The 27,500-nt window shown below is 47.8% G+C and overlaps 1 protein-coding gene across 1 annotated transcript in view; it reads left to right on the top strand.

Moving 5' to 3' along the window:
- LOC139531512 (docking protein 6-like) overlaps positions 1 to 27,500 on the top strand; it is a 148,317-nt gene that overhangs the window by 95,031 nt on the left and 25,786 nt on the right. The window contains exon 4 of the mRNA XM_071328013.1: positions 20,317 to 20,436. Coding sequence (XP_071184114.1) covers positions 20,317 to 20,436 — 120 coding nt within the window. The remainder of the gene's footprint in view (positions 1 to 20,316; positions 20,437 to 27,500) is intronic.

The following is a 27,500-nucleotide window of genomic DNA, read 5'->3' on the forward strand; positions in this document are numbered from 1 at the left end:
GTTCCAGTATCATCTACTCCTTTCTGTGGTACTGTTCCAGTATCAGCTACTCCTTTCTGTGCTACTGTTCCAGTATCAGCTACTCCTCTCTGTCCTCTCTGTGGTACTGTTCCAGTATCAGCTACTCCTCTCTGTGGTACTGTTCCAGTATACAGCTACTCCTCTCTGTGGTACTGTTCCAGTATCAGCTACTCCTCTCTGTGGTACTGTTCCAGTATCAGCTACTCCTCTCTATCCTCTCTGTGGTACTGTTCCAGTATCAGCTACTCCTCTCTGTGGTACTGTTCCAGTATCAGCTACTCCTCTCTGTGGTACTGTTCCAGTATCAGCTACTCCTCTCTGTGGTACTGTTCCAGTATCATCTACTCCTCTCTGTGGTACTGTTCCAGTATACAGCTACTCCTCTCTGTGGTACTGTCCCAGTATCAGCTACTCCTCTCTGTGGTACTGTTCCAGTATCATCTACTCCTCTCTGTGGTACTGTTCCAGTATACAGCTACTCATCTCTGTGGTACTGTTCCAGTATCAGCTACTCCTCTCTGCCCTCTCTGTGGTACTGTTCCAGTATCAGCTACTCCTCTCTGTGGTACTGTTCCAGTATCAGCTACTCCTCTCTGTGGTACTGTTCCAGTATCATCTACTCCTCTCTGTGGTACTGTTCCAGTATACAGCTACTCATCTCTGTGGTACTGTTCCAGTATCAGCTACTCCTCTCTGTGGTACTGTTCCAGTATCATCTACTCCTCTCTGTGGTACTGTTCCAGTATACAGCTACTCCTCTCTGTCCTCTCTGTGGTACTGTTCCAGTATCAGCTACATCTCTCTGTGGTACTGTTCCAGTATCAGCTACTCCTCTCTGTGGTACTGTTCCAGTATCAGCTACTCCTCTCTGTGGTACTGTTCCAGTATCAGCTACTCCTCTCTGGTACTGTTCCAGTATCAGCTACTCCTCTCTGTGGTACTGTTCCAGTATCAGCTACTCCTCTCTGTGGTACTGTTCCAGTATCAGCTACTCCTCTCTGTCCTCTCTGTGGTACTGTTCCATTATCAGCTACTCCTCTCTGTGGTACTGTTCCAGTATCAGCTACTCCTCTCTGTGGTACTGTTCCAGTATCAGCTACTCCTCTCTGTGGTACTGTTCCAGTATCAGCTACTCCTCTCTGTGGTACTGTTCCAGTATACAGCTACTCCTCTCTGTCCTCTCTGTGGTACTGTTCCAGTATCAGCTACTCCTCTCTGTGGTACTGTTCCAGTATCAGCTACTCCTCTCTGTGGTACTGTTCCAGTATCAGCTACTCCTCTCTGTGGTACTGTTCCAGTATCAGCTACTCCTCTCTGGTACTGTTCCAGTATCAGCTACTCCTCTCTGTGGTACTGTTCCAGTATCAGCTACTCCTCTCTGTGGTACTGTTCCAGTATCAGCTACTCCTCTCTGTCCTCTCTGTGGTACTGTTCCATTATCAGCTACTCCTCTCTGTGGTACTGTTCCAGTATCAGCTACTCCTCTCTGTGGTACTGTTCCAGTATCAGCTACTCCTCTCTGTGGTACTGTTCCAGTATCAGCTACTCCTCTCTGTCCTCTCTGTGGTGCATCTGTTCTCCTATCCAGGGACTGACCTGGACCAACCCTGCTTAGCTTCAGAGGCAAGCCAGCAGTGGAATGCAGGGTGGCACACTGATGAAGTGTTTGTGTTTGTGATTTTCCACTCAGCAGCTCTAATAGTCTCTGTGAGTTTAGACTTCAGATACACTCAGAGGACACAGGCTCAGCGAGGGAGGAAATGGACAAACAGAGGCTCTTAAGTACAGAGTAGTGTGTGTGTGTGTGTGTGTGTGTGTGTGTGTGTGTGTGTGTGTGTGTGTGTGTGTGTGTGTGTGTGTGTGTGTGTGTGTGGTAATGTTTTACCCTTCAGAACCTACATTTTCTATCCTTTCAGACAATAGGTTTGGAAAACAGCAAGGAGACTGAAATCTTATTAAAATCTGTTCATATACACACCCGGGAAGAATATTACACTTAAAAAAAATACAAATCTGACAAGAGAGCACTTACGGTAGACATGGTCATTTTCACGTTTTCATAAATTCTTGACGTATACTAAGGCATTTGTGAAAATTCTATAGTAATATAGAGTGGGAAACGCCCATGCTTTTTGACAGTGAATAGACACTGCAGTAAATAAAACCTAATTAAAACATCTGTCTCGTCCAATACTGGAGTCTACACAGACCGGTGCGCCATAGCCAATCAGAGCTACAGTAGCCATAGCCAATCAGAACTACAGTAGGCCTTTATGCAAACAAGCCCTTTGCCACACAGGCATGACATCATTCACTTTGAACTGGACTGTGTGTTTACAGGCAGTAGGGCCTGGCATCATTCACTATGAACTGGACTGTGTGTTTACAGGCAGTAGGGCCTGACATCATTCACTATGAACTGGACTGTGTGTTTACAGGAAGTAGCAACAGCGTGACTTTAGATCATTAGAATGCATTCACCAGAAGCCACAAAATACACCTGAATGGATTTCTGTAAATATGTAAAACACCACGGGAGTCCTCTTACATTTGGGAACTTTACAGTCCTATTGATCAAACAACTATGGAAAGGTAGGCTCTCTCTCCCTCTAGGCTCTCTCTCCACTAGGCTCTCTCTCCCTCTAGGCTCTCTCTCCCTCTAGGCTCTCTCTCCCTCTAGGCTCTCTCTCCCTCTAGATTCTCTCTCCCTCTAGGCTCTCTCTCCCTCTAGATTCTCTCTCCCTCTAGGCTCTCTCTCCCTCTAGGCTCTCTCTCCCTCTAGGTTCTCTCTCCCTCTAGGTTCTCTCTCCCTCTAGGTTCTCTCTCCCTCTAGACTCTCTCTCCCTCTAGGTTCTCTCTCCCTCTAGGTTCTCTCTCCCTCTAGACTCTCTCTCCCTCTAGGTTCTCTCTCCCTCTAGGCTCTCTCTCCCTCTAGGTTCTCTCTCCCTCTAGGTTCTCTCTCCCTCTAGGCTCTCTCTCCCTCTAGGCTCTCTCTCCCTCTAGGTTCTCTCTCCCTCTAGGTTCTCTCTCCCTCTAGGTTCTCTCTCCCTCTAGACTCTCTCTCCCTCTAGGTTCTCTCTCCCTCTAGGTTCTCTCTCCCTCTAGACTCTCTCTCCCTCTAGGTTCTCTCTCCCTCTAGGCTCTCTCTCCCTCTAGGTTCTCTCTCCCTCTAGGTTCTCTCTCCCTCTAGGCTCTCTCTCCCTCTAGGCTCTCTCTCCCTCTAGGCTCTCTCTCCCTCTAGGCTCTCTTTCCCTCTAGGCTCTCTCTCCCTCTAGGCTCTCTCTCCCTCTAGGCTCTCTCTCCCTCTAGGCTCTCTCTCCCTCTAGGTTCTGTCTCCCTCTAGGTTCTCTCTCCCTCTAGGTTCTCTCTCCCTCTAGGCTCTCTCTCCCTCTAGGTTCTCTCTCCCTCTAGGCTCTCTCTCCCTCTAGGCTCTCTCTCCCTCTAGGTTCTGTCTCCCTCTAGGTTCTCTCTCCCTCTAGGCTCTCTCTCCCTCTAGGTTCTCTCTCCCTCTAGGTTCTCTCTCCCTCTAGGCTCTCTCTCCCTCTAGGTTCGCTCTCCCTCTAGGCTCTCTCTCCCTCTAGGCTCTCTCTCCCTCTAGGTTCTCTCTCCCTCTAGGTTCTCTCTCCCTCTAGGCTCTCTCTCCCTCTAGGTTCTCTCTCCCTCTGAGCTCTCTCTCCCTCTAGGCTCTCTCTCCCTCTAGGCTCTCTCTCCCTCTAGCCTCTCTCTCCCTCTAGCCTCTCTCTCCCTTTAGCCTCTCTCTCCGTCTAGGCTCTCTCTCCCTCTAGCCTCTCTCTCCCTCTAGCCTCTCTCTCCCTCTAGGCTCTCTCTCCCTTTAGGCTCTCTCTCCCTCTAGGCTCTCTCTCCTTCTAGCCTCTCTCTCCCTCTAGCCTCTCTCTCCCTCTAGGTTCTGTCTCCCTCTAGCCTCTCTCTCCCTTTAGGCTCTCTCTCCCTCTAGTCTCTCTCTCCCTCTAGGTTCTCTCTCCCTCTAGCCTCTCTCTCCCTCTAGGTTCTCTCTCCCTCTAGGTTCTCTCTCCCTCTAGGTTCTCTCTCCCTCTAGGCTCTCTCTCCCTCTAGGTTCTCTCTCCCTCTAGGTTCTCTCTCCCTCTAGGTTCTCTCTCCCTCTAGGTTCTCTCTCCCTCTAGGTTCTCTCTCCCTCTAGACTCTCTCTCCCTCCAGACTCTCTCTCCCTCTAGGTTCTCTCTCCCTCTAGCCTCTCTCTCCCTCTAGGTTCTCTCTCCCTCTAGGCTCTCTCTCCCTCTAGGTTCTCTCTCCCTCTAGGCTCTCTCTCCCTCTAGGCTCTCTCTCCCTCTAGGCTCTCTCTCCCTCTAGGTTCTCTCTCCCTCTAGGCTCTCTCTCCCTCTAGGCTCTCTCTCCCTCTAGGTTCTCTCTCCCTCTAGGCTCTCTCTCCCTCTAGGCTCTCTCTCCCTCTAGGCTCTCTCTCCCTCTAGGCTCTCTCTCCCTCTAGATTCTCTCTCCCTCTAGGCTCTCTCTCCCTCTAGATTCTCTCTCCCTCTAGGCTCTCTCTCCCTCTAGGCTCTCTCTCCCTCTAGGTTCTCTCTCCCTCTAGGTTCTCTCTCCCTCTAGGTTCTCTCTCCCTCTAGACTCTCTCTCCCTCTAGGTTCTCTCTCCCTCTAGGTTCTCTCTCCCTCTAGACTCTCTCTCCCTCTAGGTTCTCTCTCCCTCTAGGCTCTCTCTCCCTCTAGGTTCTCTCTCCCTCTAGGTTCTCTCTCCCTCTAGGCTCTCTCTCCCTCTAGGCTCTCTCTCCCTCTAGGTTCTCTCTCCCTCTAGGTTCTCTCTCCCTCTAGGTTCTCTCTCCCTCTAGACTCTCTCTCCCTCTAGGTTCTCTCTCCCTCTAGGTTCTCTCTCCCTCTAGACTCTCTCTCCCTCTAGGTTCTCTCTCCCTCTAGGCTCTCTCTCCCTCTAGGTTCTCTCTCCCTCTAGGTTCTCTCTCCCTCTAGGCTCTCTCTCCCTCTAGGCTCTCTCTCCCTCTAGGCTCTCTCTCCCTCTAGGCTCTCTTTCCCTCTAGGCTCTCTCTCCCTCTAGGCTCTCTCTCCCTCTAGGCTCTCTCTCCCTCTAGGCTCTCTCTCCCTCTAGGTTCTGTCTCCCTCTAGGTTCTCTCTCCCTCTAGGTTCTCTCTCCCTCTAGGCTCTCTCTCCCTCTAGGTTCTCTCTCCCTCTAGGCTCTCTCTCCCTCTAGGCTCTCTCTCCCTCTAGGTTCTGTCTCCCTCTAGGTTCTCTCTCCCTCTAGGCTCTCTCTCCCTCTAGGTTCTCTCTCCCTCTAGGTTCTCTCTCCCTCTAGGCTCTCTCTCCCTCTAGGTTCGCTCTCCCTCTAGGCTCTCTCTCCCTCTAGGCTCTCTCTCCCTCTAGGTTCTCTCTCCCTCTAGGTTCTCTCTCCCTCTAGGCTCTCTCTCCCTCTAGGTTCTCTCTCCCTCTGAGCTCTCTCTCCCTCTAGGCTCTCTCTCCCTCTAGGCTCTCTCTCCCTCTAGCCTCTCTCTCCCTCTAGCCTCTCTCTCCCTTTAGCCTCTCTCTCCGTCTAGGCTCTCTCTCCCTCTAGCCTCTCTCTCCCTCTAGCCTCTCTCTCCCTCTAGGCTCTCTCTCCCTTTAGGCTCTCTCTCCCTCTAGGCTCTCTCTCCTTCTAGCCTCTCTCTCCCTCTAGCCTCTCTCTCCCTCTAGGTTCTGTCTCCCTCTAGCCTCTCTCTCCCTTTAGGCTCTCTCTCCCTCTAGTCTCTCTCTCCCTCTAGGTTCTCTCTCCCTCTAGCCTCTCTCTCCCTCTAGGTTCTCTCTCCCTCTAGGTTCTCTCTCCCTCTAGGTTCTCTCTCCCTCTAGGCTCTCTCTCCCTCTAGGTTCTCTCTCCCTCTAGGTTCTCTCTCCCTCTAGGTTCTCTCTCCCTCTAGGTTCTCTCTCCCTCTAGGTTCTCTCTCCCTCTAGACTCTCTCTCCCTCCAGACTCTCTCTCCCTCTAGGTTCTCTCTCCCTCTAGCCTCTCTCTCCCTCTAGGTTCTCTCTCCCTCTAGGTTCTCTCTCCCTCTAGGTTCTCTCTCCCTCTAGGCTCTCTCTCCCTCTAGGCTCTCTCTCCCTCTAGGCTCTCTCTCCCTCTAGGTTCTCTCTCCCTCTAGGCTCTCTCTCCCTCTAGGCTCTCTCTCCCTCTAGGTTCTCTCTCCCTCTAGGCTCTCTCTCCCTCTAGGCTCTCTCTCCCTCTAGGTTCTCTCTCCCTCTAGGCTCTCTCTCCCTCTAGGCTCTCTCTCCCTCTAGGTTCTCTCTCCCTCTGAGCTCTCTCTCCCTCTAGGTTCTGTCTCCCTCTAGGCTCTCTCTCCCTCTGGGTTCTGTCTCCCTCTAGGTTCTCTCTCCCTCTAGGCTCTCTCTCCCTCTAGGCTCTCTCTCCCTCTAGGTTCTCTCTCCCTCTGAGCTCTCTCTCCCTCTAGGCTCTGTCTCCCTCTAGGCTCTCTCTCCCTCTAGGCTCTCTCTCCCTCTAGGCTCTCTCTCCCTCTAGGTTCTCTCTCCCTCTAGGTTCTCTCTCCCTCTAGGTTCTCTCTCCCTCTAGGCTCTCTCTCCCTCTAGGCTCTCTCTCCCTCTAGGTTCTGTCTCCCTCTAGGCTCTCTCTCCCTCTAGGCTCTCTCTCCCTCTAGGCTCTGTCTCCCTCTAGGCTCTCTCTCCCTCTAGGTTCTCTCTCCCTCTAGGCTCTCTCTCCCTCTAGGCTCTCTCTCCCTCTAGGTTCTCTCTCCCTCTAGGTTCTCTCTCCCTCTAGGCTCTCTCTCCCTCTAGGTTCTGTCTCCCTCTAGGTTCTCTCTCCCTCTAGGCTCTCTCTCCCTCTAGGCTCTCTCTCCCTCTAGGCTCTCTCTCCCTCTAGGTTCTCTCTCCCTCTAGGCTCTCTCTCCCTCTAGGTTCTCTCTCCCTCTAGGCTCTCTCTCCCTCTAGGCTCTCTCTCCCTCTAGGTTCTCTCTCCCTCTAGGTTCTCTCTCCCTCTAGGCTCTCTCTCCCTCTAGGCTCTCTCTCCCTCTAGGTTCTCTCTCCCTCTAGGCTCTCTCTCCCTCTAGGCTCTCTCTCCCTCTAGGTTCTCTCTCCCTCTAGGTTCTCTCTCCCTCTAGGCTCTCTCTCCCTCTAGGTTCTGTCTCCCTCTAGGTTCTCTCTCCCTCTAGGCTCTCTCTCCCTCTAGGCTCTCTCTCCCTCTAGGCTCTCTCTCCCTCTAGGTTCTGTCTCCCTCTAGGCTCTCTCTCCCTCTAGGCTCTCTCTCCCTCTAGGCTCTCTCTCCCTCTAGGTTCTGTCTCCCTCTAGGCTCTCTCTCCCTCTAGGTTCTCTCTCCCTCTAGGCTCTCTCTCCCTCTAGGCTCTCTCTCCCTCTAGGTTCTGTCTCCCTCTAGGTTCTCTCTCCCTCTAGGTTCTCTCTCCCTCTAGGTTCTCTCTCCCTCTAGGCTCTCTCTCCCTCTAGGCTCTCTCTCCCTCTAGGCTCTCTCTCCCTCTAGGCTCTCTCTCCCTCAGTTATGCACATCAACAACAACAATATCAACAACTAATGCTAGCCAGAGCACGATTAGCTCAAATTGAACCAAGGAACATTAGATAAACCCTCTCAAACTTTTTCAGCTAGTTGGGGAATTGTGGCCTCCTCGTCCTTCATTGTTGTCCCAACCAAGCACCCAAGTTAACTAGCTAAAGTTGGCTAGCTTGCTAGCTACCAACTTCCAGAAACAAATTAGAGAACACCTCACTCTAATCATTTCAATCGCCGTAGCGAAGCGGGTTAGGCTGTTTACATGTTTTCTAGAGCGTCCGTGACTAACTATTATTTTTTTTGCCTACTTTTTCTGACTCCGGTCATATCTAGCGGGTTGTTGCGCGTTTGTAAATTCTTCAGTTCTTCTGCGCTCTGGCACACTCAGACGAGAAACTATTTTTAAAACCTCTTATAAAGTTGGTTTTGTAGCATGAACTGGGAATTTGATATTTTTGACTGATATTATGATTGTCTGTTCGTTTCATATCTGCAAGTAGTTAAAATGCTGTTAGTTCCACTTGAAACGCACACACACACACACACACACACACACACACACACACACACACACACACACACACACACACACACACACACACACACACACACACACACACACACACACACACACACACACACACACACACACACACATACACACACACACACACACACACACACACACACACACACACACACCAGTGCGAGACCAGGGCGATAACAGAGACCAGGGCGATAACAGAGACCAGGGCGATAACAGAGACAACAGAGAAGGAGATAAACAACTTAGTCTGACTCATTTCATAGCTCAGTAACTCTTACCCAAACTCTACCTATAGTCTTACAGATATTGTAAACGGAGCCTGTTGTCATCTTTAAAGGAAGACGTTGGTATTCACCAACAACTGTCTACTGTATCTGTCTGCCCTGTGAGGAAGTGATACTGTGATTCATTGAAACCATCAGCCTCCAATTAAACAATTGAATAATTAACACCAATTGTCCCTCCTCTTCTCCCACCACTGCCAAGATGAAAGTTTTCACAGTTTTTAGCTTTTTCGAGACTTGTGCCCACAACAGCATATGTGGTGTGTGTGTTTGTGTGTTTTAATGTCACATACACAAGTACAGTGAAATGCCTTTCTCCCAAACCCAACAGCGCAATAATCAATATCAATCTACAGTCGTGGCCAGAACTTTTGAGAATGACACAAATATGAATTTCCACAAAGTTTGCTGCTTCAGTGTCTTTAGATATTTTTGTCAGATGTTACTATGGAATACTGATGTATAATTACAAGCATTTCATAAGTGTCAAAGGCTTTTATTGACAATTACATGAAGTTGATGCAAAGAGTCTATATTTGCAGTGTTGACCCTTCTTTTTCAAGACCTCTGCCCTGGCATGCTGTCAATTAACTTCTGGGCTACATCCTGACTGATGGCAGGCCATTCTTGCATAATCAATGCTTGGAGTTTGTCAGAATTTGTAGGTTTTTGTTTGTCCACCCGCCTCTTGAGGATTGACCACAAGTTCTCAATGGGATTAAGGTCTGGGGAGTTTCCTGGCCATGGACCCAAAATATCGATGTTTTGTTCCCCGAGCCACTTAGTTATCACTTTTGCCTTATGGCAAGGTGCTCCATCATGCTGGAAAAGGCATTGTTCGCCACCAAACTGTTCCTGGATGGTTGGGAGAAGTTGCTCTCGGAGGATGTGTTGGTACCATTCTTTATTCATGGCGGTGTTCTTAGGCAAAATTGTGAGTGAGACCACTCCCTTGGCTGAGAAGCAACCCCCCAGATGAATGGTCTCAGGATGCTTTACTGTTGGCATGACACAGGACTGATGGAAGTGCTCACCTTGTCTTCTCCGGACAAGCTTTTTTCAAACAATCGGAAAGGGGATTCATCAGAGAAAATTACTTTACCCCAGTCCTCAGCAGTCCAATCCCTGTACCTTTTGCAGAATATCAGTCTGTCCCTGGTGTTTTTCCTGGAGAGAAGTGGCTTCTTTGCTGCCCTTCTTGACACCAGGCCAACCTCCAAAAGTCTACGCCTCACTGTGCGTGCAGATGCACTCACACCTGCCTGCTGCCATTCCTGAGCAAGCTCTGTACTGGTGGTGCCCCGATCCCGCAGCTGAATCAACTTTAGGAGACGGTCCTGGCGCTAGCTGGACTTTCTTGGCTGCCCTGAAGCCTTCTTCACAACAATTGAACCGCTCTCCTTGAAGTTCTTGATGATCAGATAAATGGCTGATTTAGGTGCAATCTAACTGGCAGCAATATCCTTGCCTGTGAAGGCCTTTTTGTGCAAAGCAATGATGACCGCACGTGTTTCCTTGCAGGTAACCATGGTTGACAGAGGAAGAACAATGAATCCTAGCACCACCCTCCTTTTGAAGCTTCCAGTCTGTTATTCAAACTCAATCAGCATGACAGACTGATCTCCAGCCTTGTCCTCGTCAACACTCACACCTGTGTTAACTAGAAAATCACTGACATGATGTCAGCTGGTGCTTTTGTGGCATGGCTGAAATGCAGTGGAAATGTTTTTTGGGGATTCAGTTCATTTGCATGGCAAAGAGGGTCTTTGCAATTAATTTAAATTCATCTGATCACTCTTCATAACATTCTGGAGTATATGCCAATTCCAATTATACTAACTGAGGCAGCAGACTTTGTGAAAAATAATATTTGTGTCATTCTCAAAACTTTTGGCCACGACTGTACTGTAGCGCTAGAAGTAGTTATATCAGTAGTTATATACAGGGTCAGTTCCAGGGTCAGTAGTTATATACAGGGTCAGTTCCAGGGTCAGTAGCTATATACAGGGTCTGTTCCAGGGTCAGTAGTTATATACAGGGTCTGTTCCAGGATCAGTAGTTATATACAGGGTCAGTAGCTATATACAGGGTCAGTATCTATATACAGGGTCAGTAGCTATATACAGGGTCTGTTCCAGGATCAGTAGTTATATACAGGGTCTGTTCCAGGGTCAGTATCTATATACAGGGTCAGTAGCTATATACAGGGTCAGTTCCAGGGTCAGTAGTTATATACAGGGTCTGTTCCAGCGTCAGTAGCAAAATACAGGGTCAGTAGCTATATACAGGGACAGTTCCAGGGTCAGTAACTATATACAGGGTCTGTTCCAGGGTCAGTAGCTATATACAGGGTCAGTAGCTATATACAGGGTTAGTAGCTATATACAGGGTCAGTAGCTATATACAGGGTCAGTAACTATATACAGGGTCAGTTCCAGGGTCAGTAGTTATATACAGGGTTAGTAGCTATATACAGGGTCAGTAGCTATATACAGGGTCAGTAGCTATATACAGGGTCAGTAACTATATACAGGGTCAGTAGCTATATACAGGGACAGTTCCAGGGTCAGTAGCTATATACAGGGTCAGTTCCAGGGTCAGTAGCTATATACAGGGTCAGTAACTATATACAGGGTCAGTAGCTATATACAGGGACAGTTCCAGGGTCAGTAGCTATATACAGGGTCAGTTCCAGGGTCAGTAGCTATATACAGGGTCAGTAGCTATATACAGGGACAGTAGCTATATACAGGGTCAGTTCCAGGGTCAGTAGTTATATACAGGGTCAGTAGCTATATACAGGGTCAGTAGCTATATACAGGGTCAGTTCCAGGGTCAGTAGCTATATACAGGGTCAGTTCCAGGGTCAGTAGCTATATACAGGGTCAGTTCCAGGGTCAGTAGCTATATACAGGGTTAGTAGCTATATACAGGGTCAGTAGCTATATACAGGGACAGTAGCTATATACAGGGTCAGTTCCAGGGTCAGTAGTTATATACAGGGTCAGTAGCTATATACAGGGTCAGTAGCTATATACAGGGTCAGTAACTATATACAGGGTCAGTAGCTATTTACAGGGTCAGTTCCAGGGTCAGTAGCTATATACAGGGACAGTTCCAGGGTCAGTAGCTATATACAGGGTCAGTTCCAGGGTCAGTAGCTATATACAGGGACAGTTCCAGGGTCAGTAGCTATATACATGGTCAGTTCCAGGGTCAGTAGCTATATACAGGGTCAGTAGCTATATACAGGGACAGTTCCAGGGTCAGTAGCTATATACAGGGACAGTAGTTATATACAGGGTCTGTTCCAGGGTCAGTAGCTATATACAGGGTCAGTAGATGTATACAGGGTCAGTCCCAGGGTCAGTAGCTATATACAGGGACAGTTCCAGGGTCAGTAGCTATATACATGGTCAGTTCCAGGGTCAGTAGTTATATACAGGGTCTGTTCCAGGGTCAGTAGCTATATACAGGGTCAGTAGATGTATACAGGGTCAGTCCCAGGGTCAGTAGCTATATACAGGGACAGTTCCAGGGTCAGTAGCTATATACATGGTCAGTTCCAGGGTCAGTAGTTATATACAGGGTCAGTAGCTATATACAGGGACAGTAGTTATATACAGGGTCTGTTCCAGGGTCAGTAGCTATATACAGGGTCAGTCCCAGGGTCAGTAGCTATATACAGGGACAGTTCCAGGGTCAGTAGCTATATACAGGGTCAGTAGCTATATACAGGGTATGTTCCAGGGTCAGTAGCTATATACAGGGTCAGTAGATGTATACAGGGTCAGTCCCAGGGTCAGTAGCTATATACAGGGTCAGTTCCAGGGTCAGTAGCTATATACAGGGTCAGTAGCTATATACAGGGTCAGTTCCATGGTCAGTAGCTATATACAGGGACAGTTCCAGGGTCAGTAGCTATATACAGGGTCTGTTCCAGGGTCAGTAGCTATATACAGGGTCAGTAGCTATATACAGGGTCAGTTCCAGGGGCAGTAGCTAATTAGAGGGTCAGTTCCAGGGTCAGTAGCTATATACAGGGACAGTAGTTATATACAGGGTCAGTAGCTATATACAGGGTCAGTTCCAGGGGCAGTAGCTAATTAAAGGGTCAGTCCCAGGGTCAGTAGCTATATACAGGGTCTGTTCCAGGGTCAGTAGCTATATACAGGGTCAGTTCCAGGGTCAGTAGCTATATACAGGGACAGTAGCTATATACAGGGACAGTAGTTATATACAGGGTCAGTAGCTATATACAGGGTCAGTTCCAGGGGCAGTAGCTAATTAAAGGGTCAGTCCCAGGGTCAGTAGCTATATACAGGGTCTGTTCCAGGGTCAGTAGCTATATACAGGGACAGTTCCAGGGTCAGTAGCTATATACAGGGTCAGTTCCAGGGGCAGTAGCTAATTAAAGGGTCAGTCCCAGGGTCAGTAGCTATATACAGGGTCAGTTCCAGGGTCAGTAGCTATATACAGGGTCAGTAGCTATATACAGGGACAGTTCCAGGGTCAGTAGCTATATACAGGGTCAGTTCCAGGGGCAGTAGCTAATTAAAGGGTCAGTCCCAGGGTCAGTAGCTATATACAGGGACAGTTCCAGGGTCAGTAGCTATATACAGGGTCAGTTCCAGGGTCAGTAGCTATATACAGGGTCAGTAGCTATATACAGGGACAGTTCCAGGGTCAGTAGCTATATACAGGGTCAGTTCCAGGGACAGTAGCTAATTAAAGGGTCAGTCCCAGGGTCAGTAGCTATATACAGGGACAGTTCCAGGGTCAGTAGCTATATACAGGGTCAGTTCCAGGGGCAGTAGCTAATTAAAGGGTCAGTCCCAGGGTCAGTAGCTATATACAGGGTCAGTTCCAGGGTCAGTAGTTATATACAGGGTCAGTCCCAGGGTCAGTAGCTATATACAGGGTCAGTAGCTATATACAGGGACAGTAGCTGTATACAGGGTCAGTAGCTATTTACAGGGTCTGTTCCAGGGTCAGTAGCTATATACAGGGTCAGTAGCTATATACAGGGTCAGTTCCAGGGTCAGTAGTTATATACAGGGTCAGTAGCTATATACAGGGTCTGTTCCAGGATCAGTAGCTATATACAGGGTCAGTTCCAGGGTCAGTAGCTATATACAGGGTCAGTTCCAGGGTCAGTAGCTATATACAGGGACAGTAGCTGTATACAGGGTCAGTAGCTATTTACAGGGTCAGTTCCAGGGACAGTAGCTATATACAGGGACAGTAGCTATATACAGGGTCAGTAGTTATATACAGGGTCAGTAGCTATATACAGGGTCTGTTCCAGGGTCAGTAGTTATATACAGGGTCAGTAGTTATATACAGGGTCAGTAGTTATATACAGGGTCAGTAGCTATATACAGGGTCAGTAGCTATATACAGGGTCAGTTCCAGTATCAGTAGCTATATACAGGAACAGTTCCAGGGTCAGTAGCTATATACAGGGACAGTTCCAGGGTCAGTAGCTATATACAGGGTCAGTAGCTATTTACAGGGTCAGTTCCAGGGTCAGTAGCTATATACAGGAACAGTTCCAGGGTCAGTAGCTATATACAGGGTCAGTAGCTATTTACAGGGTCAGTTCCAGGGTCAGTAGCTATTTACAGGGTCAGTTCCAGGGTCAGTAGCTATATACAGGAACAGTTCCAGGGTCAGTAGCTATTTACAGGGTCAGTTCCAGGGTCAGTAGCTATATACAGGAACAGTTCCAGGGTCAGTAGCTATATACAGGGCCAGTTCCAGGGTCAGTAGCTATATACAGGGTCAGTAGCTATTTACAGGGTCAGTTCCAGGGTCAGTAGCTATATACAGGAACAGTTCCAGGGTCAGTAGCTATATACAGGGTCAGTAGCTATTTACAGGGTCAGTTCCAGGGTCAGTAGCTATATACAGGGTCAGTTCCATGGTCAGTAGCTATATACAGGGACAGTTCCAGGGTCAGTAGCTATATACAGGGTCAGTCCCAGGGTCAGTAGCTATATACAGGGTCAGTTCCAGGGTCAGTAGTTATATACAGGGTCAGTTCCATGGTCAGTAGCTATATACAGGGACAGTCCCAGGGTCAGTAGCTATATACAGGGTCAGTAGCTATATACAGGGTCAGTTCCAGGGTCAGTAGTTATATACAGGGTCAGTTCCATGGTCAGTAGCTATATACAGGGTCAGTTCCAGGGTCAGTAGCTATATACAGGGACAGTTCCAGGGTCAGTAGCTATATACAGGGACAGTTCCAGGGTCAGTAGCTATATACAGGAACAGTTCCAGGGTCAGTAGTTATATACAGGGTCAGTAGCTATATACAGGGTCAGTAGCTATATACAGGGTCAGTTCCAGGGTCAGTAGTTATATACAGGGTCAGTTCCATGGTCAGTAGCTATATACAGGGTCAGTTCCAGGGTCAGCAGCTATATACAGGGACAGTTCCAGGGTCAGTAGCTATATACAGGGACAGTTCCAGGGTCAGTAGCTATATACAGGAACAGTTCCAGGGTCAGTAGTTATATACAGGGTCAGTAGCTATATACAGGGTCAGTTCCAGGGTCAGTAGCTATTTACAGGGTCAGTAGGTATATACAGGGTCAGTTCCAGGGTCAGTAGCTATATACAGGGTCAGTTCCAGGGTCAGTAGCTCTATACAGGGTCAGTTCCATGGTCAGTAGCTATATACAGGGTCAGTTCCATGGTCAGTAGCTATATATAGGGACAGTTCCAGGGTCAGTAGCTATATACAGGGTCAGTAGCTATATACAGGGTCAGTTCCAGGGTCAGTAGCTATATACAGGGTCAGTCCCAGGGTCAGTAGCTATATACAGGGTCAGTTCCAGGGTCAGTAGTTATATACAGGGTCAGTTCCATGGTCAGTAGCTATATACAGGGACAGTTCCAGGGTCAGTAGCTATATACAGGGTCAGTAGCTATATACAGGGACAGTCCCAGGGTCAGTAGCTATATACAGGGACAGTTCCAGGGTCAGTAGCTATATACAGGGTCAGTAGCTATATACAGGGACAGTTCCAGGGTCAGTAGCTATATACAGGGTCAGTTCCAGGGTCAGTAGCTATATACAGGGTCAGTTCCAGGGTCAGTAGCTATATACAGGGACAGTTCCAGGGTCAGTAGCTATATACAGGGACAGTTCCAGGGTCAGTAGCTATATACAGGAACAGTTCCAGGGTCAGTAGTTATATACAGGGTCAGTAGCTATATACAGGGTCAGTTCCAGGGTCAGTAGCTATTTACAGGGTCAGTAGCTATATACAGGGTCAGTTCCAGGGTCAGTAGCTATATACAGGGTCAGTTCCAGGGTCAGTAGCTCTATACAGGGACAGTTCCAGGGTCAGTAGCTATATACAGGGTCAGTTCCAGGGTCAGTAGCTATTTACAGGGTCAGTAGCTATATACAGGGTCAGTTCCAGGGTCAGTAGCTATATACAGGGTCAGTTCCAGGGTCAGTAGCTCTATACAGGGACAGTTCCAGGGTCAGTAGCTCTATACAGGGTCAGTTCCAGGGTCAGTAGCTATATACAGGGTCTGTTCCAGGATCAGTAGCTACATACAGGGTCAGTTCCAATACCATATTTACAATGTGCAGGGATACTGGTGTGATGGAGGGTGATACTGTCTGTATTGGGGTAAGGTGACTATCAGGATAAACAGAGCTTTCGGAAAGTATTCAGATCCCTTGACTTTTTCCACATTTTGTTACGTTACAGCCTTATTCTAAAGTGATTAGATGTGACGCTTGGCATTCAGGCCAAAGAGTTCAATCTTGGTTTCATCAGACCAGAGAATCGTGTTTCTCATGGTCTGAGAGTCTTTAAGTGCCTTTTGGCAAACTACAAGCAGGCTGTCATGTGCCTTTTGCTGAGGTGTGCCTTCTGTCTGGTCACTCTACCATCAACACCTGATTGGTGGAGTGCTCCAGAGATGGTTGTCCTTCTGGAAGGTTCTCCCATCTCCACAGAGGAGATGGGAGCTCTGTCAGAGTGACCATCGGGTTCTTGGTCACCTTCTTTAAAAATCTATTTTAGTATGAGGCTGTAACGAAACAAAATGTGGGAAAAGTCAGGGGGTCTGAGATCTTTCCGAAGTCACTGTATGTGTTTGTGTGTTCGAGTGTGAGTGTCTATGTCAGTGAGAGAGAGAGATACGTTGAGATATTTAATCTAGGAAGCATCTCACAATTTCCTCAGATATCTTTCCTGTTCATTTCTTTTTTTTACACTCAGGCTTTCCACCAATTAATTATATCACACTATTTTGATAATAGGCTATTGGTTTTCTGGTGTTTCTGGTGAAAACATACGTTGATCCCCTTGTGCGCCAATTGTGGACCAAATCTATCCATGAAAAAAATATTTTATGGCCTGATCCCAGATCTGTCATGGATGTACTTTAGAAGGACAGTACAGATTAGGGTTGTCATGATACCACGATCCTCCATGTTTCATAGCCAAATAGAAAACACGAAGCAGACAGAACTCTATGGCACTTTAAAAACCTGTTGTATATCAAATATTGTGTGATACAAAGGAAAAAGTGATGGCTAGTTATATCTGGGATCTCGTGGTCAAGACCAGATTTATTGTCCTGTATAGGGGAGGAAGGGAGGAGGGGGGAGAGAGAGAAGGTTAGGGGGAGGGAGGGAAGAGAGAGAGGGTTAGGGGAGGAAGGGAAGAGAGAGAGGGTTAGGGGAGGGAGGGAAGAGAGAGAGGGTTAGGGGGAGGGAGGGAAGAGAGGGAAGAGAGAGAGGGTTAGGGGGAGGGAGGGGAGAGAAGAGAGAGGGGGTTAGGGGGAGGAAGGGAAGAGAGAGGGGGTTAGGGGGAGGGAGGGAAGAGAGGGAAGAGAGAGAGGTTTAGGCGGAGGGAGGGGAGAGAGGGAAGAGAGAGAGAAGAGAGGGGGTTAGGGGGAGGGAGGGAAGAGAGGGAAGAGAGAGAGGATTAGGGGAGTGAGGGGAGAGAGAGGGGGTTAGGGGGAGAGAGGGAAGAGAGAGGGGGTTAGGGGGAGGGAGGGAAGAGAGGGAAGAGAGAGGGGGTTGGGGGGAAGAGAGGGAAGAGAGAGGGGGTTAGGGGGAGGGAGGGGAGAGAGAGGGGTTAGGGGGAGGGAGGGGAGAGAGGGAAGTGAGAGAGGGTTAGGGGGAGGGAGGGGAGAGAGAGAGGGTTAGGGGGAGGGAGGGGAGAGAGAGGGGGTTAGGGGAGAGAGAGAAGAGAGGGAAGAGAGAGAGGGTTAGGGGGGAGAGGGAAGAGAGAGAGGGTTAGGGGGAGGGAGGGGAGAGAGAGAGGGTTAGGGGAGAGAGAGAAGAGAGGGAAGAGAGAGAGAGGGTTAGGGGGGAGAGGGAAGAGAGAGAGGGTTAGGGGGAGGGAGGGAAGAGAGAATAGAGGGAGAGGGTTAGGGGGAGGAAGGGAAGAGAGGGAAGAGAGAGGGTTAGGGGAGGGCAGGAATAGAGGGAAGAGAGAAGGTTAGGGGGGGCAGGAAGAGAGGGAAGAGAGAGAGGGTTAGGGGAAGAGAGGGAAGAGATGGAAGAGAGAGAGTGTTAGGGGAAGAGAGGGAAGAGATGGAAGAAAGAGAGGGTTAGGGGAATAGAGGGAAGAGATGGAAGAAAGAGAGGGTTAGGGGAAGAGAGGGAAGAGATGGAAGAAAGAGAGGGTTAGGGGAAGAGAGGGAAGAGATGGAAGAGAGAGAGGGTTAGGGGAGGAAGGGAAGAGAGGGAAGAAAGAGAGGGTTAGGGGACGAGAGGGAGGGTTAGGGGAAGAGAGGGAAGAAAGAGAGGGTTAGGGGAAGAGATGGAAGAGAGAGAGGGTTAGGGGAAGAGATGGAAGAGAGAGAGGGTTAGTGGGAGGAATGGAAGAGAGGGAAGAAAGAGAGGGTTAGGGGACGAGAGGGAAGAGGTGGAAGAGAGAGAGGGTTAGGGGGAGGAAGGGAAGATAGAGAGGGTTAGGGAGAGGAAGGGGAGAGAGGGAAGAAAGAGAGGGTTAGGGGACGAGAGGGAGGGTTAGGGGAAGAGAGGGAAGAAAGAGAGGGTTAGGGGAAGAGATGGAAGAGAGAGAGGGTTAGGGGAAGAGATGGAAGAGAGAGAGGGTTAGTGGGAGGAATGGAAGAGAGGGAAGAAAGAGAGGGTTAGGGGACGAGAGGGAAGAGGTGGAAGAGAGAGAGGGTTAGGGGGAGGAAGGGAAGATAGAGAGGGTTAGGGAGAGGAAGGGGAGAGAGGGATGGGAGAGAGGTTTAGGCGGAGGGAGGGGAGAGCGGGAAGAGAGAGAGAAGAGAGGGGGTTAGGGGGAGGGAGGGAAGAGAGGGAAGAGAGAGAGGATTAGGGGAGGGAGGGGAGAGAGAGGGGGTTAGGGGGAGAGAGGGAAGAGAGAGGGGGTTAGGGGGAGGGAGGGAAGAGAGGGAAGAGAGAGGGGGTTGGGGGGAAGAGAGGGAAGAGAGAGAGGGTTAGGGGGAGGGAGGGGAGAGAGAGGGGGGAGGGAGGGGAGAGAGGGAAGTGAGAGAGGGTTAGGGGGAGGGAGGGGAGAGAGAGAGGGTTAGGGGGAGGGAGGGGAGAGAGAGGGGGTTAGGGGAGAGAGAGAAGAGAGGGAAGAGAGAGAGGGTTAGGGGGGAGAGGGAAGAGAGAGAGGGTTAGGGGGAGGGAGGGGAGAGAGAGAGGGTTAGGGGAGAGAGAGAAGAGAGGGAAGAGAGAGATAGGGTTAGGGGAGAGAGGGAAGAGAGAGAGGGTTAGGGGGAGGGAGGGAAGAGAGAATAGAGGGAGAGGGTTAGGGGGAGGAAAGGAAGAGAGGGAAGAGAGAGGGTTAGGGGAGGGCAGGAATAGAGGGAAGAGAGAAGGTTAGGGGGGGCAGGAAGAGAGGGAAGAGAGAGAGGGTTAGGGGAAGAGAGGGAAGAGATGGAAGAGAGAGAGTGTTAGGGGAAGAGAGGGAAGAGATGGAAGAAAGAGAGGGTTAGGGGAATAGAGGGAAGAGATGGAAGAAAGAGAGGGTTAGGGGAAGAGAGGGAAGAGATGGAAGAAAGAGAGGGTTAGGGGAAGAGAGGGAAGAGATGGAAGAGATGGAAGAGAGAGGGTTAGGGGAGGAAGGGAAGAGAGGGAAGAAAGAGAGGGTTAGGGGAAGAGAGGGAAGAGATGGAAGAGAGAGAGGGTTAGGGGAGGAAGGGAAGAGAGGGAAGAAAGAGAGGGTTAGGGGACGAGAGGGAGGGTTAGGGGAAGAGAGGGAAGAAAGAGAGGGTTAGGGGAAGAGATGGAAGAGAGAGAGGGTTAGGGGAAGAGATGGAAGAGAGAGAGGGTTAGTGGGAGGAATGGAAGAGAGGGAAGAAAGAGAGGGTTAGGGGACGAGAGGGAAGAGGTGGAAGAGAGAGAGGGTTAGGGGGAGGAAGGGAAGATAGAGAGGGTTAGGGAGAGGAAGGGGAGAGAGGGATGGGAGAGGAGAGAGAGGGATGGGAGAGGAGAGAGAGGATATTCAGCATTCAGCTGGTGTTTTGTGTTCATGAACTGCTTGCCTCTTTTCATCAGCAGGGAATCCATCAGATACATTTTTCCCCAGTTACCGTTACCGGTACTCACGTCCGAGGGATTTTTTAAATCCGAAGTACTGTATGATTCATCTATGTGTGTGTGTGGACTTTTCTAACTTTGTGTGATCTAGATGCAGAGGCGTGGTGGAAGCTGCTGTGTGTGTGTGTGTGTGTGTGTGTTTAACTCTTGTTTTAACTCTTTGTAGAGCTAGATGCAGAGGAGTGGTGGAAGCTACTGTGTGTGTGTGTGTGTGTGTGTGTGTGTGTGTGTGTGTGTGTGTGTGTGTGTGTGTTTAACTCTTGTTTTAACTCTTTGTAGAGCTAGATGCAGAGGAGTGGTGGAAGCTACTGTGTGTGTGTGTGTGTGTGTGTGTGTGTGTGTGTGTGTGTGTGTGTGTGTGTGTGTGTGTGTGTGTGTGTGTGTGTGTGTGTTTAACTCTTGTTTTAACTCTTTGTAGAGTTGGATGCAGAGGAGTGGTGGAAGCTACTGTGTGTGGAGTGTCTAGGAAGCTGTCTGAACGACATCAGCCTGGGAGAACCAGACCTGTTAGCAGCGGGGGTGCAGCGGGAGCAGAACGGTGAGTCCCCAATTAGAACACTAGCTAATGTCAATCCTGCCCCGAACTGGTTAGCAGTTTACTTTACTGGCCTTGATGTGTTAGTGCAACTGAGTCCTTAGAGGTTTGTGAGAAGGGAATGGTGAGTCCACTATTAGCCCCTGCCAATAGAGGCCATTCCAGGTCCATCTCATTTCAGGTCCACCCCCCCCCCCCCCCCCCCGACCAGCACAGGACTTGTAGGCAGTTTCATTACTGGCCCATAAATGTTAGTGCAATATAAGTCTCTCTCTCTCTGTGTGTGTGTGTGTGTGTGTGTGTGTGTGTGTGTGTGTGTGTGTGTGTGTGTGTGTGTGTGTGTGTGTGTGTGTGTGTGTGTGTGTGTGTGTGTGTGTGTGTGTGTGTGTGTGTCTTCCTGGCCTAATGAGAGGTGCTGTGCATCACTGCCTCTCTTCATAATGAAGCTTGTCACAGAGATGGATGAGATTATAGAGGCTGGGGCTGAGGCCATGTGAAATCACTGTGCTTCCCACACATCCCCCCCATCCAGGAAATAGAAGGAGAAAAGAGAGAAATACATAAAGAAGAAGAAAGGGAGAGACGTTATGTTATACCCAGACTAGCTGTGGAAATGATTGCAATGTGTGTGTGTGTAATTTGTAGACTTTGGAAATCAAAGAATAAAAAAAACAGTTCTGAATGGTAAAGAGGGAGTGTAACTGAACGGTAAAGAGGGAGTGTAACTGAATGGTAAAGAGGGAGTGTAACTGAATGGTAAAGAGGGAGTGTAACTGAATGGTAAAGAGGGAGTGTAACTGAACGGTAAAGAGGGAGTGTAACTGAACGGTAAAGAGGAAGTTTAACTGAACGGTAAAGAGGGAGTGTAATGGAACGGTAAAGAGGGAGTGTAACGGAACGGTAAAGAGGGAGTGTAATGGAATGGTAAAGAGGGAGTGTAACTGAATGGTAAAGAGGGAGTGTAACTGAATGGTAAAGAGGGAGTGTAACTGAATGGTAAAGAGGGAGTGTAACTGAACGGTAAAGAGGGAGTGTAACTGAATGGTAAAGAGGGAGTGTAACTGAATGGTAAAGAGGGAGTGTAACTGAATGGTAAAGAGGGAGTGTAACTGAACGGTAAAGAGGGAGTGTAACTGAACGGTAAAGAGGGAGTGTAACGGAACGGTAAAGAGGGAGTGTAACTGAACGGTAAAGAGGGAGTGTAACGGAACGGTAAAGAGGGAGTGTAACGGAACGGTAAAGAGGGAGTGTAACTGAACGGTAAAGAGGGAGTGTAACTGAATGGTAAAGAGGGAGTGTAACTGAACGGTAAAGAGGGAGTGTAACGGAACGGTAAAGAGGGAGTGTAACTGAACGGTAAAGAGGGAGTGTAACTGAACGGTAAAGAGGGAGTGTAACTGAACGGTAAAGAGGGAGTGTAACTGAACGGTAAAGAGGGAGTGTAACTGAACGGTAAAGAGGGAGTGTAACTGAATGGTAAAGAGGGAGTTTTACGGAACGGTAAAGAGGGAGTGTAACTGAACAGTAAAGAGGGAGTGTAACGGAACGGTAAAGAGGGAGTGTAACTGAACAGTAAAGAGGGAGTGTAACTGAACGGTAAAGAGGGAGTGTAACTGAAAATAATCTGGGCCAAGGTTTCATTTTGATTCCATTAACAACCACTTACAGCTTTCATAACTTTGTGCTCTGCCCTCGTTTCTTGTTTGTTTATACGAATCCGTCTTTTAATGTGAGGAATCTGAACCTGCCCAGCTAGTTCAATGAACAGTAATAACCTTTATCTTCCCTCTCGCAGCTTCGATGTAAAAGGACAGGGAAATATTGAATTACAGGCCATTCGGAAAGTATTCCAACCCCTTGACTTTTTTCACATGTTGTTACGTTACAACCTTATTCTAAAATGAATTTAAAAAAAAATCCTCATCAATCGACACACAATACCCCACAATGACAAAGCAAAAGCTGAAATACCTAATTTACATATGTATTCAGAACGGTTGATTTGAGACTCGAAATTGAGCTCAGGTGCATCCTGTTACCATTGATCATCCTTGAGATGTTTCTGCAATTTGATTGGAGTCCACCTGTGGTAAATTCAATTGATTGGACATGATCTGGAAAGGCACAAACCTGTCTATATAAGGGCCCACAGTTGACAGTGCATGTCTGAGCAAAAACCAAGCCATGAGGTCAAAGGAATTGTCCATAGAGCTCCGAGACAGTATTGTGGCAAGGCACAGATCTGGGGAAGGGTAACAAAACATTTATGCAGCATTGAAGGTCCCCAAGAACACAGTGACCTCCATCAATGGAAGAAGTTTGGAACCACCAAGATTCTTCCTACAGCTGGCCACCCGGCCAAACTGAGCGAACGGGGGAAAGGATCTTGGCCAGGGAGGTGACCAAGAACTCTATGGTCACGCTGACAGAGCTCTAGATTTTCTCGGTGGAGATGGGAGAACCTTCCAGAAGGACAAGCAGCTCTTCAGCACTCCACCAATTAGGCCTTTATGGTAGAGTGGCCAGACGGAAGCCACTCCTCAGAAAAAAGCACATGACAGCCCGCTTGGAGTTTGCCAAAAGGCACCTAAAGGATTCTCTGGTCTGATGAAACCAAGATTGAACTCTTTGGCCTGAATGCCAAGCATCAAGTCTGGAGAAAACCTGGCACCATCCCTACGGTGAAGCATGGTGTTGGCAGCATCATGCTGTGGGGATGTTTTTCAGCGGCAGGGACTGGGAGACTTGTCAGGATCGAGGGAAAGAAGAACGGATTAAGTTACAGAGAGCTCCTTAATGAACACTGCTCCAGAGCGCTCAGGACCTCAGACTGGGGTAAAGGTTCACCTTCCAACAGGACAATGACCCTAAGCACACAGCCTAGACAATGCAGGAGTGGCTTCAGCACAAGTCTCTGAATGTCCTTGAGAGGCCCAGCCAGAACCCAGACTTGAACCCAATCGAACATCTCTGGAGAGACCTTAAAATAGCTGTGCAGCAACGCTTCCCATCCAACCTGACAGAGTTTGAGAGGATCTGCAGAGAAGAATGGGAGAAACTCTCCAAATACAGGTGTGCCAAGCTTGTAGCGTCATATCCAAGAAGACTCGAGACTGTAATCGCTGCAAAAGGTGCTTCAACAAAGTACTGAGTAAAGGGTCTGAATACTTTTGTAAATGTGATATTTCTGTATTTTATTTCAAATAATTTAGCAAAAATTTCGATTAAAAAAGGTTTTGCTTGGTCATTATGGTGAATTATGTGGAGGCAATTTTAGAATTAGGCTGTTAACAAACAAATGTGGGACAAAAATCAATGGGTCTGAATACTTTCCGAAGGCACTGCATATTCATAACATCGATGTGGTGTGTGTGTGCTTTGGAGGAGGGAGTGGGGGGGGGGGGGGGGGGTGTACTGACGTGTACTAATATCATAGACAGCTCCACACTCAGCAGTTAGACTTCAGTTAGTGATCTCACAACTGCAGGGGACGATAATTAAATCAAAGTTCATTTTCTTGCTGCTCCTAAAAATAGTTTAATGAGGGAGATTTGCTACCACTTGTTAGTTCGAGTCCGTTTTGATGAAGCGAAGGAGATGAAACGGGAGGACATATTTTAAGTCTATTGAGACTTCATTTCAACACTCCTTAGCACCTGGACGCTGACCTTCAAAATGCTCATCCTTCTGTCTCTCTCTGTCTCTGTCTTTCTCTCTCTCTCTCTCTCTCTTTCTCTGTCTCTCTCCCTCCTTCTTCTTCTTCTTCTCTCTCTCAAGGAAAGAGGAAAATAATAGACTCCTTGTAAAGGACGAGTGTTTTGTCTTTTGTCTTTATCAGTCTGTTATATAACGTCCATTTGCATTGAGAATTACTACATTTTAATGTTCTTATTACTTTTTATGTCTGCCTCCTATTTTTTTCATCATATGTATGAAGTTATACTGAACAAAAATACAAACACATCATGCAACCATTTCAATGATTTTACAGAGTTACAATTCATATAAGGAAATCAGTCAATTAAAATAAATACATTAGGCCCTAATCTATGGATTTCACATGACTGGGCAGGGTTAGTGCAGCTTGGGAGGACATAGCCCGCCCACCCACTGGCGAGCTAGGCCCAGCCAATCATAATGAGTTTTTCCACACAAAAGGGCTTTATTACAGATAGAAATACTCCTTAGTTTCATCAGCTGTCCGGGTGGCTGATCGCAGACGATCGTGGTTACACTTGGTTTGCGGTTGTGAGGCCGGTTTGACGTACTGCCAAATTCTCTAAAACGACGTTGGAGGTGGCTTATGGTAGAGAAATCAACATTCAATTTTCTGGTAACAGCTCTGATGGACATTCCTGTAGTCAGCATGCCAATTTCACGCTCCCTCAAAACTGGAGACATCTGTGGCATTGTGTTGGTGACAAAACTGCACATTTTAGAGTGGCCTTTTATTGTCACCAGTACAAGGTGCACCTGTGTAAGGATCATGCTGTTTAATCAGCTTCTTGATATGCCACTCCTGTCAGGTATTATCTTGACAAAGGAGAAATGCTCAATAACAAACATTTGAGAGAAATAAGCTTTTTGGTGCATATGGAATATTTCTGGGATTATTTATTTCAGCTCATGAAACATGGGATCAACACTTTACATGTTGTGTTCATATTTGTGTTCAGTATAATATTGTGTAAGGAGCTGTCTTTGTTATCCTTTCAGTACGTGGATTCCATCTTCATGCAAAGTGGTTTGAATGCTAATTCTGGATTTTAAGTCGGCTGTACAACAGCATGGACTCTAATGCTAGTGATCAAGTGGAGAAACTTATTTCCGTTACTCATGGGCCAGAAGTATGTAATAGCTGAACTCTAAAGCTGCTGATACTGGGTTGAATTAGTCCGTTTTTGACACTGTATGAGCCTTCTCAGTACACCAATGGCTTCTGTCAAACAGATGAGACCTTTTCATTCTGTCCGTCCGTCTGTCAGCCACAATGATTTATACAGTACCGTTGAAAAATTTGGCGTAACTTAGAAATGTCCTTCTTTTTTGAAAGAAAAGCACATTGTCTGTCCATTAAAATAACACCAAATTGATCAGAAATACAGTGTAGACATCGTTAATGTTGTAAATGACTATTGTAGCTGGAAACGGCAGATTCTTTTATGGAATATCTACATAGGTGTACAGAGGCCCAATATCAGCAACCATCACTCCTGTGTTCCAATGGCATGTTGTGTTAGCTAATCCAAGTTTATCATTTTAAAAGGTTCATTAGAAAACCCTTTTTCAATTATGTCAGCACAGCTGAAAACTGTCGTTCTGATTAAAGAAGCAATAAAACTGACCTTCTTTAGACTAGTTGAGTATCTGGAGCATCAGCATTTGTGGGTTTGATTATAGGCTCAAAATGGCCAGAAACAGAAGAAGTACCTTCTTCTGAAACTCGTCAGTCTATTCTTGTTCTGAGAAATGAAGGCTGTTCCATGCAAGAAATTGCTTAGAAACTGAAGATCTCGTACAACGCTGTGTACTACTCCCTTCACAGAACAGCGCAAACTGGCTCTAACCAGAATAGAAAGAGGAGTGGGAGGCCCCGGTGCACTACTGAGCAAGAGGACAAGTACATTAGAGTGTCTAGTTTGAGAAGCAGATGCCTCACAAGTCCTCATCTGGCAGCTTCATTAAATAGTACCCGCAAAACACCAGTCTCAACGTCAACAGTGAAGAGGCGACTCCAGGATGCTGGCATTTTCTCTTAACCACCGCATTTAACCATGGAAAGAGGTCTGGGAATATAGCTGAATATAAACAGTGTAGTTATTTCCTAACCCCATGATAACTGAACTAAATGACTACTGCCCCGTAGCACTCACTTCTGTCTTCATGAAGTGCTTTGAGAGACTAGTCAAGGACCATATCACCTCCACCTTACCGGCCACCCTAGACCCACTTCAGTTTGCATACCGCCCCAACAGGTCCACAGACGATGCTATCGCCATCACACTGCCCACTGCCCTAACCCATCTGGACAAGAGGAATACCTATGTAAGAATGCTGTTCATCAACTACAGCTCAGCCTTCAACGCCATAGTACAAACAAAGGAGATGATCGTGGACTTCAGGAAACAGCAGAAGGAACACCCCCTCCAGCATGACAAACTTTTACAGATGCACAAACGAGAGCATCCTGTCGGTCTGTATCACCGCCTGGTATGGCAACTGCACCGCCCTCAACCGTAAGGCTCTGCAGAGGGTGGTGCGGTCTGCACAACGCATCACCGGGGACAAACTACCTGCCTTCCATGACACCTACAGCACCCGATGTCCCAGGAAGGCCAAAAAGATCATCAAGAACAACAACCACCCGAGACACTGCCTGTTCACCCCGCTATCATCCAGAAGGCCAGGTCATTACAGGTGCATCAAAGCTGGGACCGAGAGGCTAAAAAACAGCAAGGCCATCAGACTGCTAAACAGCAATCACTAACTCGGAGAGGCTGCTGCCTACATTGAGACCCAATCACTGACCACTTTAATAAATGGATCACTAGCCACTTTAATAATGTCTACATATCTTACATTAATCATATCACATGTATAAACTGTGTTGAGACCCAAACACTGGACACTTCAATAAATGGATCCCTAGTCACTTTAAATAATGCCACTTTAAATAATGTTTACATTTCTTACATTACTTATATCTAACATTATGTATATACAGTATTTCATACCATCTATTGCACCTTGCCTATGCCGCCCAGCCATTGCTCATCCATATATTTATATGTACATATTCTCATTCACCCCTTTAAATTTGTGTGTATTAGGTAGTTGTTGGGAATTGTTAGATATTACTGCACTGTCGGAACTAGAAGCACAAGCATTTCGCTACAGTCGCATTAACATCTGCTAATGTGTGTGATCTGCTGATGTATGTGACCAATAACATTTGATTTGATTTGATTTGTAGCCTTCACTTTTACTGAAAAGCTTGAAAAGTGTTTAAAAACAGCCAAAATGAGGACTGGAATAGATTCTATCCACATGTCAAATTCTTACTGTTG

This window comes from Salvelinus alpinus, chromosome 10 (assembly GCF_045679555.1).
Source record: "Salvelinus alpinus chromosome 10, SLU_Salpinus.1, whole genome shotgun sequence".
NCBI classification, from domain to species: Eukaryota; Metazoa; Chordata; class Actinopteri; order Salmoniformes; family Salmonidae; genus Salvelinus; species Salvelinus alpinus.